This window comes from Xyrauchen texanus, chromosome 8 (assembly GCF_025860055.1).
Source record: "Xyrauchen texanus isolate HMW12.3.18 chromosome 8, RBS_HiC_50CHRs, whole genome shotgun sequence".
NCBI lineage: Eukaryota > Metazoa > Chordata > Actinopteri > Cypriniformes > Catostomidae > Xyrauchen > Xyrauchen texanus.
Window position 1 is genome coordinate 14,799,833 of NC_068283.1, and position 17,460 is coordinate 14,817,292.

The 17,460-nt window shown below is 37.5% G+C and overlaps 3 protein-coding genes across 3 annotated transcripts in view; 1 reads left to right on the top strand and 2 right to left on the bottom strand.

The window, feature by feature from the left end:
* Positions 1-2,954, bottom strand: part of LOC127647684 (putative E3 ubiquitin-protein ligase UNKL) — a 34,586-nt gene extending 31,632 nt beyond the window's left edge. Inside the window, exons 1-2 of the mRNA XM_052132095.1 lie at positions 2,857-2,954; positions 1,772-1,981 (exon numbers count right to left, since the gene is read on the bottom strand). Of these exons, the coding sequence (XP_051988055.1) occupies positions 1,772-1,981; positions 2,857-2,921 (275 nt within the window). The 5' untranslated portion in view covers positions 2,922-2,954. The remainder of the gene's footprint in view (positions 1-1,771; positions 1,982-2,856) is intronic.
* A 625-nt stretch (positions 2,955-3,579) lies between these two features.
* LOC127647902 (histone H3.3A) lies at positions 3,580-5,590 on the top strand. The gene is made up of 4 exons (XM_052132425.1): positions 3,580-3,658; positions 4,526-4,668; positions 4,771-4,924; positions 5,224-5,590. Exons 2-4 carry the CDS (start codon positions 4,541-4,543, stop codon positions 5,350-5,352), a joined length of 411 nt encoding a protein of 136 aa, XP_051988385.1. The 5' UTR covers positions 3,580-3,658; positions 4,526-4,540; the 3' UTR covers positions 5,353-5,590.
* A 5,204-nt stretch (positions 5,591-10,794) lies between these two features.
* LOC127648388 (G-protein coupled estrogen receptor 1) lies at positions 10,795-17,125 on the bottom strand. The gene is made up of 2 exons (XM_052133052.1): positions 17,020-17,125; positions 10,795-12,772 (listed from the first exon to the last, which is right to left on the bottom strand). Exon 2 carries the CDS (start codon positions 12,391-12,393, stop codon positions 11,329-11,331), a length of 1,065 nt encoding a protein of 354 aa, XP_051989012.1. The 5' UTR covers positions 12,394-12,772; positions 17,020-17,125; the 3' UTR covers positions 10,795-11,328.
* Between the last annotated feature and the right edge of the window lie 335 nt (positions 17,126-17,460).

Sequence of the window (17,460 nt, forward strand, 5' to 3'; positions counted from 1 at the left end):
ATATTTTTATATACCCATACCCTTATTTTTTATTTTTATTGTATGTGTATTCTATATTGTGTGTATTGTTTACTGTACATTGTGTTGTGTATGTGCACATTTGTTATGTAAATTGTGTTGTGTAAATATGTTGTTTATTGTAACTGGTACTGCTATGTTCTTCGGAATTGCACACAAGACTTTCACCTACTGTTGCACTTGTGTACACAGTAGCGTGACAAGAAAGTGATTTGATTTGAAATGCACACACTTGCCACCCTCATGCCATTCCTTGAGTGTATGACTTTCTTCATTTGTTTCTGCAGAAGAAGGATTTTTAGAAGAATATTTCAGCTCAGAATGTCCATACATACAAGTGAATGGTGACTAAAACTTTGAAGCTCCAAAAAGCACAGTCAACATAAAAGTAATCCATACGACTCCAGTGGTTAAATCCATGTCTTGTAAAGCGATCCAATCAGTTTTGTGTGAGAAACAATATTTAAGACCTTCTTTATTATAAATCTCCACTTTGATGTTCTTTTATATTTTTCACCAAAAAGGAATTAAATATTAATCTTCTTCTCACCTACAACTATCATATCACTTCTGATGACATTGATTGAACCTCTGGAGGCATATGGATTACTTTTATGTTGACTGTGCTTTTTAGAGCTACAAAGGTCTGTCTACTGTTCATTTGTATTGTATGGACCTACAGAGCTGAAATATTCGTCTAAATTGTTTTGTGTTCTGCAGAAGAAAGTCATACACATCTGGGATAGCATGAGGGTGAGTAAATTATGAGATAATTTTTTTTTTGGGGGGGGGGTGAACTATCCCTTTAATAGGGTAACACTTATTATATGACCCATTTGTAGAGCTGCTTAAAACTTAAATAACTATGGAAATTAAGAAAGTAAAAACATAAGCACACAGCTCTGATTTCAACAACCCTTGATTCTAATACTTCACCAAAGAAGGACAGTATAATTTCACAGAAGGGATCAATAAAGTCGCTATCACTACATCTTGTGCAATGTCTTATAATGTAAGCAAATACTGTTTTTCAATTTTCACACAAAGTCAAAGTGGAAGTGTGAGTTCTGGTATTTTAAAGATGTGAAATAATATACAAACTGGGTTATGGAGAGACTTAAACTATACCTAAAGTTAACCTAGTTGTTACAAATACAATTAACTATGAACAAACGACTGTAAACACACGAGTTTTTTTTTGAAGCGACAGAATGTCAATGTGTGAGCCAATCAGGGCAAAGTACGTGCGCAGGAGAGCCAATCACAAGCTAGAGAACAGGGGGTGTGTCTTTAGTTCCCTAAGCTTAGTACACAAGCAAAGCATCAAAACAGTACGACTTTGCTCCACCATCGGACCGCTGTCTTTCATATCCTAGCTAAAGTTGAAACGAAAAAGCGAGTAATAACAATAGTAATAGCAAAAGACTGACCAGAGGAAAGCTTTAAATCGAGTAGGCAATTACAAATAAACAAGTCGAGTTGGGTAGTAAAACATGAATAAACACTGCAGTGAATTTACGGAGCAACGGGCAGCTTGGTCTCACATTTTATGGAGACGGAGGGCGTGTGCTTCACTGAACAACAAGACGACTCAAAACAGTCCGTTTCGAGCATCCGACGCACAAACAAGACATTGCTTGTGCAAAATAATGTAATAAAGGCGCGAAAATATGACTATTGAAACAGTACTTTACAAAACGTGTATTCTCTTTTAACAATTTCAGTCTAAATTAAATAACAAACAGGTACTTACTCGTCTCCATCTGGGCATATTCCTGTTGTTTCGTCATACTTCGTGCAATAAACATCGGGGCTGTAATTAAAAGTCCCGTCGCGTCTCCGGACGGGTCTCCGTCTTCGCTGGTTTAGAAAATGCCAGTGGAAACACGTAAAGGGTCTGTGTTGTGTGCATTTGTGCTGCAAAAACAGTGGGCACTGCTCGGTCCTGAACTCCTTCAAATACCTGCAATTCAAATGGAAAGGGTATGTTTAAAAGGTTTGCCCAGTCCAGACACCACCTGCACCAGACTTCAGTGTTCAACTTTGGAGCTGTGGTGGCTTGTCTACTACACTGCGTAGTTGTCCAGATGCTACTATACGATGCCAAAACTAGCCATACATAAATGTTTTATTTCACCCATCACTTCTTACCCATCTATAAAACATGTTTACGTGGTCATTATACATGTTCATTGAACAGCTAAATGGGTAAAACTCAGTTTAACGACATTAAAACCCAACTGAATCCACTCTAGCCATGGTGAGCTATTTATCAAAGCTCCCCACTACAACGCTATGAGCTAACGCCAAGTACTCTGCGATTAGCGTTTACAGTTACGTCAAAATTCCGACGTACGTCCCATTCAAATCAATAGTGCGTACGGCGGGAAAGGAGCGTAGAGTCAGAAACACGGGCAGGAGAAAGAGGCGGATGCAGCTAACAAACCAGCCTGCTAGCTACATCTAGCGAGCGTCTCGATTCGCTCGCTTTTCAGTGCAATGTACACGTCTTTAAGCTTTGTAGAAGCAGACTCGAGCAAATAAGCGAAGAGCACTTTAAGTTTTTCAATCACCGAAGGCGCAAAACGCTACAAAAGCGTTAAAACAGAATACAACGCAATATTTATCCGAGGTTAGATTGTTTGATTAAATCAACACTGATCCCAGGGAGCCGCGTGCATTCGCAAGAATTTACAAAAGGAAAAGCACCATTTTAAAACGCACGGAGGGTGAGGAAACAAGCGAGCATTACCAATATAAATCCGACTGCAGAGTGTCGAATAGGCACCCCGGTGTACAGAAACGTATTTTTGTCCCTTTCATGTTTACTTTACTTACGTGTAGTGGGTTGGTTTCTCGGTTTGAGGAGAAGCGCACGCCGCCGTTTTCGAAACCGACGGCATTTTTAGTCAAAACAATAACAGCGCGTGCGCGGGGACTCTTTCGTCTACTCGTGCTCTCGCGCGCCGCTGCAAGGCCAATATGAGCAACTGGCGGGACAAACAAACGGGACAATGACCATGCTGCATAGCAGCACTGCCATAATGCACGAATGCTCGCACGAAAGAGACTATAAATATTTTCTAAACACACAATAGAAAATTGTGTTGTGTAGTTAAGTAGTCAGTTATAAGATAGGTAGATCGATAGAGTTTATTTATTTTTATTTGAGCTGATTTCTCAACTGGTAACTGAATACTTTGTTTAAACAAATAATAATTTAAACATTTATAAATACATTTGAAACTATTCCTACGATGTGTGAATTTCTAAATACCACATTGGAGACATTTCCTAAACTATTAATTTTAAGTCTGTATAACTCCCCATTATCCGTTTCATAAAAATGTCTATTGCAAATCAACATATGTTTTTCACTACTATTGAGTTTTCTGTTACTATGTTAAGACGTTTACAATTCAATTGTATTCTCTTGTCATTTCCAACATGTAAACAATGTAAATGAACCGAAACAACCTTAGATGAAAATATGTGTAAAGATAAACCAATGAGAAGGGGATACGTCATTCATGGGTGTGTCTAATGCAAGGCCACAGAAATGTATAAATAGGAGCCCAACCCCTGTCCTTTCAAATACGAGGTACGACGTGGGAGATATAGCTATTAGAACGAAGTTTATGTAAGTTTACATTTGAATTGTTTTAAAATTAGATTTAGTATTGGTTGGTAATCACAATAGTTCCACTAGGGAACTCAAAACCCGGACTTTAAAGAAGAGTTGCTCAGGCTTTCAGCTTCTCGTACTTACTGACGGGTCATTTTCTCGCTATTTTTCAGTTTCGACATTATATGAAACAAACGGACAAGAAGGTAGCCTTGAATTTGGTTAATTTAAACGCCTATTCAATCATTGTGGCGTTTAAGGTCAAACTGTTTAAAATTGTGTTTTAAGTATAACTGATATTTCTGCGCTGCTTTTGTCAATGGGGGGTTGCCCGCCATTTTGGACAATGGTCTGTGTTCAACCGTTTCAGCTTGAGAATGAAGAGCTCGAGTTGCCGGTTGTTAGGGGTGCTGCGTTCAAATAATTTAACCCCTGTGCTTCTGAGCAGTTTCCCGCCGTTTCTAACTTCGGTAATTGCTGTTTTCTCGGCGAGTGTGAGTTTACATGGCGAGTTTTCGTCTGATCTGCAGTATTTGTGTATTTCTCAGCATTGTCCTGCTTGTTGCAGATGGAGACTGATCAGCGGTTGTCATAGAATTACGACAACATATCTCCCGCTGAAACTACGCTTTTGAGATTGTTTGGTTGTGTTGACGACAAAATACGTAGTTTTATATGGATAGTAAGGTGTAAATTGGTGTATGGACATCTTTTGGGAAATGTAACCAAATTGTATTTAATTAAGATTCACTTTGCGGCTACGCTTGAGGCGGAAGTGGCAAAATAAAAGGCCCGGATGATGCCGCCATTTTAAGTGTCAGTTTGAATATTTGAAACCTGTCCAGTGTTCGTAATATAATGTCGTTGCTGTTTGAATTCTAGAGAGATTGAGGAACAATGGCTCGTACCAAGCAGACCGCGCGTAAATCCACTGGAGGAAAGGCGCCAAGGAAACAACTGGCGACAAAAGCCGCAAGGAAGAGCGCGCCCTCTACTGGTGGCGTCAAGAAGCCTCATAGATACAGGTGAGTGAAGGGAGACTGCGGTGTTTAGCTGTGTGTGTGGTGGTGTTTGCAGTGTTTAGCTAACTGGGTGTGTAAATATAATTATTATATATATTTTTTTAGGCCTGGAACCGTTGCGCTGAGAGAAATCCGTCGTTATCAGAAGTCAACAGAGTTGCTTATCCGCAAGTTGCCCTTTCAGCGTCTGGTCAGGGAGATTGCGCAAGACTTCAAAACTGACCTGAGGTTTCAGAGTGCAGCCATCGGTGCTCTTCAGGTGTGTGCATTACATTTTATGCATGCATATTAATATACATAATTTACACCCAATAGATTTAAAACAATTTTAAAATGGAAGTGGTTGTATGAAGCTGTTACCATAATGATCCATTTCTGTTTTATCTCAAATTATGGTGTAGCCTAATTCAGGACTGGGTTCATTAGGTCTTGACTTAACCTTTTTAACAGTGTAGGGGTTAGCCTACAACATGCATCAAGCACTTTGTGTAGTGTTCTGCTATATTGAAGCATATCAACTATCTTGGACCGATATTAATCTAACTTGTTTATTAACAGGAAGCAAGTGAGGCCTACCTTGTTGGTCTGTTTGAGGACACAAACTTGTGTGCCATCCATGCTAAGAGGGTCACAATCATGCCCAAGGACATCCAGCTTGCAAGGCGAATCCGAGGAGAGCGGGCATAATGTTTTTTTTTTTTTATCATAATTTTATGTTGTAATGAGAAACACTCATAAATCAATGGATTTGTACATTGGAGTCATTTTTGTAGAACATTCCTTACGGACTCAGGTTTTTAAAGTGAGTGTATCTAGAATATACATTGTAGAGTGGCTTTAGATGCATGCTAATAATAAAAGTATTTATCACTTTTACATAATTGGATTGTAAATAAAAAAAAAAAGACATTACACTACCTCAAGGGTGTGCTGTTAATTGCATGTACTTCGCCTCAGGATTTTAATTTTATGGATTGTTTTAAGTATGTTGCAATAACACTAGAAATTTTACTGGTGAAAACACATTAAGTTAATTGTAGAACCAATGCAAGGATGTCTAGATACTGCTTGTTGAAGAATTGGTAAAAAAAAAATTTGGGCTACAGTTTTATCATTTTAGAGCTAGACTATTAATCGTTACTTGTTCCCACAAGTAACGTAAGGGATTGTTGAAAATGAGAATTATCACGATTTACAATGTCACCCCAGATGTGCATGACTTTTCTAATGCAGAACATGCATTAAGAGGTTTAGAATATTTAAACTCCGTAGGTCAATACAATGTAATTGACTGGATGCCGAAGTTGATGCTCCAAAAAAGTAATCCATATGACCGTGGTAAAATGTGTTCAAACACTATTGATGGGTGTTGGATAGAACCAATCAATAAAAGTAAAAAAAAATCTGTCATACATCTCCCTGTGACGTGCAAGAAGGATGTGAATTGCCAAAAAGTGGAACTGGACTTGAGCAGGAAGAATTTATAGGAAGAAAAAAAACAAGGACTTAAATATTGAGCTGTTTCCCACCCATACCTATAAAATTGCTTCAGAAAATCTGGATTTAACCACCAGAGTAGTAATTTTGTTACCTGTATGTGCATTTTGGAGCTTTAAAATTGCACCCATTCACTTGCATTGTTTTGACCAGAGCCGAGAAATACTGTTATCAATAAAAGAAAAGTAATCTGGGATGGTATGAGGGTGAGTATGATTAGAATTTGTATATATTGAAATATCTCTGGTACTAATACTACGAGCAGCTATAAAGCTGCGGCGTAAATACTTTAACCACCAGGGGGTGCAATAGTGTCGTTTTACCTCAAAAGTGTTCATGGAAATTGTGTCCGAATTGATTGTGGTTTGTGGTTTGATTGTGGTTTTTTGATTTTTGGAACATTAGTTTAAGACTATTTTGATTAGAATTCTACATTGTAATTATTTCCTGAAGTGCGCTTGTTCATTTTATCCAATTTACTGTGAGTGCCTCTTCTACTATTACCCGACTACATAAATATGCAGATTTCGTCAACGTATCTCCAAGTTTCTTAAGAATTTGGGAGCCATTCTTTGTAGATGTCACAACTCTGTAAATTCAAACCACAAACATTCATCAGTCATGTTCTTTCTGTTCAAATCTTTATGAACGTGCTCGTGTGCCGGCGCCCTCTTGTGGTAGAAAGCCAGCTTGAATCCTATGGTTTGAATAGGAATGCAAATAGGTCATTTAGATGTTGCAATTATTTTGCCTACTAGCTTTACAATACACAAAGGTTATACTCAAAGGCCAAAGCAAACTGTCTTTTTGACCCTCTCGTTCTTGATGTTACCTAAGCACTGTCCTGCCCCCCAACCTTCCAAGAGAAGATTTTAATATGTAAATGTAATTGTTGATCTGATCTTTTATTCAAACTTTTTATCTCTAAGCATATTCATTAACTGTCACTACTTTAATTACTCTTGAAAAAAGGCAGTCACTCCTTGGTGTTGGTCAACTCTTTTATTTTATTAGATGTCTGTCAGATTGCTTTCACATTTCATCCTCCTATTAGCCACAATATTTTCATGACATGTAATTTGTTTTTTGCTTAATTGCTATTCCAATGGCAATTTTAACATAAATCTAACCAAGTGCATTATGGTTTATAAAGTACTTTAAACAAGAAATGGATTAAATCAGTATATATTCTCTGAAAATGAGTCTTATTTTGGACAAATTATTATTACTTTCAGTGTATGGGAAAAAAAAGTCATGGAGGTTTTGGTAGCAATATGTTCCAATGTTTTTTCGACAGCATGAGTCCTGTTACACGGTTTAATTGAACCGCATACAACAGAAATAATAGACAAAAGTATGCACTGGCTCTCAATGACGTCACGCCCTGCTCTAGTCCCAGCTGCACACACTCTTCTCACAGTCTCTGTCTCGCCCTCTCCCTCACCTCTTGCTCTTTGTCTATCTCAGAGTCGCCATGTGACTATTTATTAAGGTTTGTACTGATGCAAAATTAACATATCTTCTACTTGCTATTTCTTTGGGGATCAGCTCTGGGGGTTCTGGGTCCATCTCTCTTGTCTAACAAGCCCCCTGTCATTATTTCATCATTCATTACATCACTAGTATATTTCTGTGATGGTGAGCATTAAAGAACATCTTCAGGCTGTTCTCAGGATGGATTCTCAACCTTACCCATGCCCCACAAGTCTGTCTGTGACATGCAAAGTTAATTTGAGTACATATACACATCCAGTCTGATGTTTTTCCTGATGTCTATGCACACTCATTAATTGTTATTCAAATGGTGGTTAGATATCTTTTCCCATACTGGTTTGTCACAGCTGGAAAAACAATTCTTCGTTTTGGTGGGTGCTTTTTTTGCAAATGACACTAGGCCTGCATGTTGAATTGTTCTGTTCCAGACAAACCTTGAGTGAAATCTTTCAGATAGAAGACCATATCCAGAACATCCCCCCAAACAAAAGGAAATTATATTTTACATTTAAAAAAGAGGGCTATTTTTAAAGACCTTGAGCATTTTGTCATTTGCACTTCCAGCACATTTAACCCTCAAAATCACTGTACATTAATGCATGTGGACATTTTGCTCTTGCATTTCAATTACAATTTAAATAACCAAAAAGCTTTAAGATGACTTCGTACCAACAGAAACACCGTGTTTTTAATGTCTTGTCTATTTACATCAGTAATGTGTTGTATTTTTCAATTTGACAGATACTAAAACCTTTGTCCTGTATTCATTTCCAAAGCTGTTTGTGCAGGCAAATCAGTTTCCTGTTGTATTGGCTTTGGATAATAAACTGCAAGTTAATTGTGGAATAAAACCAAACTAATATTTCATTACACCAAAATGATGTTCTGTAATATTTCTTTCCCACATACAGTATAAGAAGGAATAAAATTAATTGGGCATCATTATTTCTTTTCTTTTCTGTTTTATATGTAGCTGGCTGCTTCAAACAGACAGTAATGAGAAATGTAATTAACGTTTTTTTTTATCTCTTTTCAGAAAATTATTGTTTAGATTGCCTTAAATCACCAAAAATTCATCAAGCGGTCAAATTGATTTAACATTGTTTTATGTCTTAAGGGGAATTATCCATAGTAAAGAGGAATAAATTCCCAAAAGACGAATCTTGGGATTATTTTGAAATCTTAATTTTACTTTTTATTTGTTAAACTATGATCTGTATTGCTTGTGAAAGAGCCCTCAGACTGCCACTATGTTCATGAATAATGTAAGTCATATATAGTTATAGCCCTGGGCACGACAGGGCTCTCTGTAGGGGAGATTATCATCTTCCTGTTCCTAAGATCCTCATGTTATCATGGTTTAATCGTTATAGATTTCCGAATGTGAAAATAGAGTAAGTTCATTTGATATTAAAAGCAATTTTACATCAGATCACATTTTTGACAGAACATTGTCTCATAAATCTTATGTCTTACAGTGCATTCAGATTAAAACCCACCATCTCTCCACTTGCAATGGATACTCTGATTCTAAATGAATTTGACCTTTATAGAATTACTTCATTGACCTCATGATCAGCAGGAAGAAAGTGAGAGGAATGTAGTTAATAACTCAGGATTGAGTAAACAGCACCAGTGGACCCAGCACTTCTGAAGTCTTGAATAATGTGTTTATATACTCTCTGCACACCTGCCCACTGGCTCCAGCCTCAGAAAAATAGAAGATAACACCTGGGGTTAGTGTCAAAAACACTTGTCCATATGAGTTGTAATCCCCAAATGTTTTTCATTGAACTGAATTTACTTCAATTTTGCCTTAATGATGTTTTCTGTGCAAGCCCAGAGAGAAAGTAGTGGATTTCACATAAACGTTCTCAATCATCACTACTGTTTACAAAATCGTTTAAAGTGACTTGGAGTACATTTTACAATCAATCAAATTTAAAGTGGAATTGGAATTTCTGCTGAATTCAGTGCTTAACAAATGATGATAGCACACATTCATTGTAGCAATCCTGCTGCTGGGTAAGCAAACGTGCAATAATTCAACACTGTTTGTACATTGTGGGCATTCAGAAATTAAGCTGGCATCTTTCCATATGTAATCGATCATATATAAGATGATATTATTGCTCGTATACTGAAAACAATGATAGACAATTCACTCTGGCTTTGCATATTACAAACATGCCCCAAAGGGGTAGCTGTCTAGCAATGTGAGCGGGTGTGAGCAGATTTCTTTCTGCACCATTAGAAAAGTACTGTAATAGCCCTCTTTATTCTGTAGAAGCCAAACTTCTACCTGCAAAACGTCTGACCATACGTTTCCACTGGCGAGTGGTGAGCGAGCGTTTTCAATGAATTCCTATGGAAGTCGAGTGCCACGCTCAGCGGTGCAGAGAAAGCATTGAGGATGGTGGAAAGCGTCAAAAATGTTATCAGAAAACTGAGGCTTTCTGTTCTTGGCTGACAGAAGTCAAACCCGATGTGGTCTTCTGCTGTTGTAGCCCATCTGCCTCAATGTTTGAAATGTTGTGCTTTCTGAGATGCTATTCTGCTCACTACAATTGTACATAGCCATTATCTGAGTTACCGTAGACTTTCTGTCAGCTCGAACCAGTCTGGCCATACTCTGTTGAACTCTCTCATCAACAAGACATTTCCGTCTGCAGAACCATCACTCACTTCATGTTTTTTATGAAAATTTTTTTGGCACCATTCTGGGTAAATACTAGAGACTGTTGTGTGTGTGAAAATCAGCAGTTACAGAAATACTCAAACCAGCCCATCTGGTACCAAAAACCATGCCACTGACAGAATCACTGAGATCAAATGTATTCCCCCAATCTGATGGTAAATGTTTTATGATGGTTGATATGAACATTAACTGAAGATCCTGACCCATATCTGCATGATTATATGCATTGCACTGCTGCCATATGATTGGCTGATTAGATAATCACTAATTGATAAGTAGGTGTTCGGGTGTACATATTAAAGTGGTCACTGCGTGTATATCACAATTAAACAGAGGGGAAATGAGTCGCATGTGCTTTGATGTCTTTATTTGTTTCCTTTAGAATGGGCTCAATAAGAATATCGTCCTTAATAGCCTTCATTTTATCATGTCATCTCAATGTATTTTAAATATCAGCAAAAAGTTAGCTTTAAGCCAAGCTTTTCATCCTTGTCTTGTAATCTGTTTCATCAACACGTTATTTACCCTGAAACATCCGTGAATCTGATTTCAGATGAAAATCGATTCCTCTGTTCATTTCAACAAGCCAAAACCATGGGTCTCTCTGTCACATCTTGATCACAGCTTCCCAAAGTTCTGTAAGCTTATATGTAAAACCACTGAGTTTAGAATTTCTTATGTAAGATAAAGGACAACTTCAAGAGCGAACTGGAAACCAAAATCGGCCCAGGACAAACTTTGTAGATGGTGGGATGTTTGATGTCAAGTTGTCAACCAGGAGAAGGAGGGTGTTGATAATGTGTTTTGCTGTCCCCTTCTGCATATTGTGGCCCCCTTCAGCATATCGCAGCAACATTTCACAGACCCTTTAAGCTTATCGTGGCCCACTTTGGCATATCATGGCCCCATTTCATGGGCAGCCCATCAGAAAACGTCCTGGTTCTCCCGATGGCCTCTAGCTGTGAGATTCTGTGCTATACTTCAGACTCACTCCTGAGTCGTGGAAGTTGCAAGTCAAGAGTGTGATGACAAAAGCGATAGACCACAGACCAACTGGCCTTCCGTTTGATGAAGAGCCGGAGCTTGTCCCTGAAAGTCTCTCCTAGGAAACTGTAAATGATTGGGTTCAGGCAGCTGTTGGAGAACGCAGCCAGGTTGACGATGTGTCCGCTCAACGGGTAATCGTGCCACAGCGTTGTGTCAGTGCGCTTAGATGGGTCGGTCGTGCCTTGGAGCAACTGGATGCTAATGAAGACATTCTCAGGCAGCCAGCAGATGAAGAACACTAGCACCACCACCACGATCATGCGCAGGGCCTTCTGCCGGCGGGGCCACAGGCCCTTGTGCTTTCGAGAGCGCATGAGAATGCGAACAATCAGGGAGTAGCACAGGCCAATGATGGAGAAGGGCACCAGAAATCCAATCGTGACCTCGAGCCACTGGATCTCGAAGACGTTGGCGAAACAGAAGTGCACCTCGCCGGTGTGTTGCGTCTGTACAATGGTGAAAGGAAGCAGAGTAGCCAGGATGGAAGCCATCCAGATGAGGCTGCAGCTGAGCTTGGCGTGCTGCATGGTTCGCAACGAACTGCTGCTCATGGAGCTGGCGAGAGCAACGTAGCGGTCAAAACTCATCCATGTCAGGAAGAAGATGCTGCTGTACATGTTCACCTGGAGGAATAGGGACATGAAGGTACAGAGAACGGCGTAGTCGTAGTACTTCTCATTGAGATTGAAGACCTCAATTAGTGAGTCCGCCACCAGGATAAGGTCCGCCACTGCCAGGTTGACAAAGTAAAGATCAGGGATGGTCATCTTCTCCCGGTGGTTAAGGTTGACCACCAAAATGAGGATGTTCCCAATGAAGCCAATGGGGAAAAGGAATATGGTGTAAAGACAGGACAGAAACAGGCCAATGATATAAAACTCATAAGTGTCTGTACTCTCTTTAACATCAGTTAGGTTGAAGTCATACGAAGCATTTAGCTGCTCAGTGCCATTCGCATAAATCTGAATCACAGTGGTACTCTGCTCTTCCATGCTGACCAAGTCTCTGATTTAGATGCCGTTAACTGTGCTACATACTTCATTTGTATCAGTGGCCTGTTTGCTTTGTAGAAAGTATCCTTCATTTAGGCCAAATTGTTCACATGGATTCTTAAAGGTTGTAAGAGTCCACCAAGGAAGATTCACCTTTTGAGATACAGCTAGGGAAGAAGGCACAAATAATCTCCTCCATTTTCAAGGCAGTCTCTCAGCTATGGAGGCTGCCTGGACTTGTATGATCCATGGTATCAAACACCAAGGGTCTCTCCTTAGGGACTGTGCCTCCTTTTTTTCTTTTGCACACTGGGTTCTTCAAAGGTGTTAAATCCACTGCTGTCTTGTCTCCTCCAGTCCATGAGCATGATTTTTCTGTCTGCCACAGTAAAAGAGAAAAAAATGAGGAAAATAATATCTCAAGAACAAAATATCAGACAAAAAGTCATTTGTGACCACTAGTTTCACACTGCACACAAATCCGAATTGGTTTTCAAATCTGAGCTATATATTGGTGACAAAATCTGATCTGTTTGTTCAGACAGTGTAGTCAATATCCAGTGTATCAACATTGGTTCCTATATTAATGATGTAACTGTTAGCACAATGCCAAGAGACAACAACTGAGAGTCAGTGTAGAAAGAGAGAATGGAAAATTAGAATTTTTGCCACTACTCATGCCAATCATGACGTCTTGTAGAGATGTGAATAGGTTTATTTTTGTAAATCAAATTCATGTGTGTTTGTTTGTTTGTTTTTGTTTTTTTAATCCCCTCTTCAGACAAAACAACATAAATTTGTGTCAGATACAGATTTGAGTTCTGAACAAAGCAATTGACCTCACAGTTTAAAGGGACAGTTCACCCAAAAATGATAATTCTCTCATTATTCACATACACTGAGGCCATCCCAGATGTGTATAACTGTCTTTCGTCAGCAGAACACAAATGAAGATTTTTAGAAGATAGAGCTCTGTCAGGTCTTTATAATGCAAGTAAATGGGTGCCAGCACTTTGATGGTCCAAAAGTCACATTTAGGCAGCATAAAAGAAATCCATGTGACTTAAGTCAATCAATGAATGTCTTCTGAAGTGAATCGATAGGTTTATATTAGAATCAAGTCAATACATTTGTAACTTTTTTAACTTTAAATCGGTCCTTCCATCCAGGGCTTTTTAAAAGTAAGTAACATTTAAATGTTATATTTATTTTTTAAACAAACAGATCTATTTGCTTCAGAAGACATTAATTGATCGACTGGAGTTGTGTGGATTACTTTCATGCTGAATAAATGTGACTTTTGGACTTTCAAATTCATGGCACACTTTTACTTTCATTATATGGACCTGACAGAGCTCTATCTTCTTCTAAAAATCTTAATTTGTGTTCTGCTGAAGAAAGAAAGTCATATACTTCTGGGATGGCATCAAGGTAAGTGAATAATGAGAGAATTAAAATTTTTGGGCGAACTATCCCTTTAAGCAAGTCTAAAACTCTATGTAACTATTATGTTAATACTATCTGCTTTTGCACTTGATGGCAGCCTTCATAACAGTTTAAATTGATTCTCTTTAAGGATTGAGTGTCTAGATTATTAAAATGCAAAGCAAGGTCTTAAACAGATGCATTGAAGCAACCATGGCTGTCAAACAACCCATGTGCTAACCTCACAATTATTAAACAGGAAAAAGCTGGGCACTACAGCTAATTCATAAGGATGGAAAGGATCTAACTAGATTTTCCTCACAAGAGCAAACGGTAAACTGGATGGTACTACACAGCATTTAAGTTCTGACTACATTAATTGATAATCCAAGATAGTGAACTGTGATGGCACTGTGATAATTTTTCACTTACAGTTAATAGGTGTCAAAAGAAAACAGAATCTCATTATATTGCTAATTTTAGATGATTATGAGATAGTATGATGTATATAATGAGTTTAATCTAATATTCCAGGCTAGTTTAAATACATATTGCGCAACAATTCATATACTGTATATTTGAAATACATATGTCGATATCTAAATATCTATATATAGATCTGTATTAATCAAATTAACTTGGTTAATTAGTAGTCCTAATAGTTGCCAAATTCATGTTGTGCTTGAATATTCCAATCAATGAGAACTATAACAAGGTGTGGCTGAAAACCTTGATCTTCAGAAAACAATCAGAACATTTCTGCCTTTTCAATTCCTGTGTAAGAACACTTTTTAAAATGTTAAATGCTGCCGATGACAAAAATACCTATGCATAGTTTTAATCTTGCCGAAGAAGACCAGTTTTACAATGAGAAGGAAAAAGAAACTCAGTGGTTTTAATGAGGTCTATGTGACCATTCCAGACTCAAAATACTTTAACCTTTAAAAGAATGAGACTGGATTAAATTCCAAGTGAAACTGGTTGGCATGCAGCAGTAAAGGCTAAGCAGTACTGCCAGCTATCCAAAATTAAACTTAGATTTATTTTGAGACTTACACAGATGGCTTCAAAAGTTTGGGTATGTGGTCAATGTAAATGGTTTTGGCAATCCAACATCCATGCATATCAAATGCAGTCTTAATTGTGATTGACAGTTTGAAATATCTGACTATTTAATTTAGGGAAAAAAAGTATTTTGATAAATATATTACTTCTGTCCATATCTTATCTTGGATACTGATATACTGTATATAAACACAGCATTGGTTTTGAGTGGCTATTATGTCCTTTAAACTGAACTTAACTAATACCATTAACTAATAATTAAGTAACAGACCTGTGTCTAAAAAGTCTATGATTGTGATTAATTCTCAACCACAGACGAGTCAGATTTAATCACTGCATAATAAGAAACATTTGTTATTGTTAATCCTTCAAGGGAATCTGTGCATTTACTCACAGGTGCAAGATGACATGATAATTAATCAGTATATTCTGTATATTCAGTGATGGAGTAGTCACATCAACACTAGACAAGCTAGTCCCCTAGACAATGTCAGAAACTGTCTTGTATTGAGCAAAACCCGAACAAATTTTTCCATTAGATATTTGCATAAATTAAGAAAAAACAACTTCACACCCCTTAAATGCATATGTGGGTCAAATAAGATCCAAAAAAGAAGGATCGAAAGGTGAAATCGAAATGCTTATTCTTTATAAAGCACTTAAGGAAAATTAAGTCTGATGATAATTGTATTAGTAATTTACATTTGTATATAATTATATATATTTTATTCAACTCTGTAGAGTTTAACACACATTGAAAATGGAGTAGGACTTTTGGGATACAGTGTAAAAAGCTTGTATAACAGAACATTGGGCAATTTCCATGTTTGGTGGAAAAATATTAAATGTCTCGACAACTCTACACACACAAACACATACATACAAGTACAATGGACTAGGATAAAATGTTTATTTTAATTTTTTACAAAAAGAATTATGATAAACTGACAACCTTATCAATTCTACATGTATGTATCTCTCTATATGGAACTATAATTCAATATTATGTAGCTCTATAATACATATGACATTATTTGCAGTGGTGAGGTGTACAAAAAATTGTAGTTCAAATACACTAAGAAGTGTTCCAGAAGCTATTACCATTGTGCCCTTACTTTGAACTAGTCATCTAACCTCCACTTTTCCGCATTTGCTCCACTAAGACTGTCCCAATAATGGGTGTAATATCAAACACTTTGAATGACAAAATGACAACTTTTTATACATAAATATAAACGTGAACATGGTATTTAACTTACATTTAATTACATAACAAATTAAAAATGAAAACAATCAATGCATTACAAAAATAATACCAGTTTTAAATGCATTGAATCTAGGAAACACATATGGTTTAAATAGGACCCACATATGCCATAGTGATGCAAATTATTCTCTTATAATTCAAAATATATTCAACTAAATGTTAAAAAAGTCACTTCACGTGAAGATACTAGGAATGCCTGGTGCGGCAAATCAAAAGACCAAAAAGAAAAGTCCGAAAAAGTGTTGGAGTTTTTGCTGTTGAAAAGACAAGCTTACACTAGCATACATTTTGAGTTAAGATCAAATTTCCAGTTAAGAAGTTCCAGGCAGGTTGTTGATGGTTTGGTGCTGGTCCAGCATAGCCATGTTGCACAATAATAGCAAAATGTAACTGCTGAAGCTGGTTGGCCAACATAGTTTGTTGGTAAAGCTAGTTAAAAAGCTTGGTGATTAAATAAAAATAAATAAAAAGCCTTTTTCAAGATTTATATTATTATTTAATATAAAAATTCCATCAAATTGAGTAATTTTTACAAAACTAAATTCATAAAAACTTACATTTATTAAAGTTTTATTAATTTAGTTCAACATTACAGTTCAATTTGATGGAATGTAAAATGTGTAAATCTTAAAAATATGCTTAAAAAATGTTTTTACACCCACATTCAATACACAACATACACTGCAAAAGTGAAGGTTTGGGTAATTGTTTTTTAGTGCCTCAAAAACTGAATCTCTGTTGTAATTAAACTATCGTGTGATTGAATAACCCTCAGCAGTATTATTCATTTTGCGATAAATTCATAAACCACAGTGAAAATCATAGAGCAAAAAAAGAATAAATAAAGGGAAAAAAGAATGGACACTCACTTTAGTGGTGAGGGCTTGTGATGCAGTCAATATTGAGTTCTGCTGCAGATGTTTTCAAGAGTGCCACTGGTTTCTAATCCCTTTACCAGGACAAGTTCCACTGCTGGCGCCACCTACTGTTAAAAGGCAATGACAAGACAACATAGAACTAGTTGCCTCCAGAGAAGGTCTTGATAAGACTATCACTATAGCTTCCTGTCTTTGTGACCATTTGTTCACTAGCCACCCCTCCTTGTCTAATCTCTGCTCCTCTCTCTCCTCTCTCCGCTGACTCCCCCCAGTATGACTACATGCATGTGGACAGCATCAAGAGCAGGAGACCCACCAATGACTGCTTCTTAGCACATGACAGATGGGTGCTGGCTCATTTCATCTCTGTCTTAATCATCGAGACATGTGTGACACTAGCGCTCATTACAGTCTTTTTTAGTCCAAAGAATG

What these genes read in the sequence shown, in the direction of transcription:
- LOC127647902 (XM_052132425.1), top strand. Translation starts at nt 4,541, where the DNA reads ATGGCTCGTACCAAGCAGACCGCGCGTAAATCCACTGGAGGAAAGGCG. An exon ending in AAGAAGCCTCATAGATACAG is followed by an intron (nt 4,669 to 4,770) that starts GTGAGTGAAGGG and finishes ATATTTTTTTAG; the next exon opens with GCCTGGAACCGTTGCGCTGA. An exon ending in CAGCCATCGGTGCTCTTCAG is followed by an intron (nt 4,925 to 5,223) that starts GTGTGTGCATTA and finishes GTTTATTAACAG; the next exon opens with GAAGCAAGTGAGGCCTACCT.
- LOC127648388 (XM_052133052.1), bottom strand. Translation starts at nt 12,393, where the DNA reads ATGGAAGAGCAGAGTACCACTGTGATTCAGATTTATGCGAATGGCACT.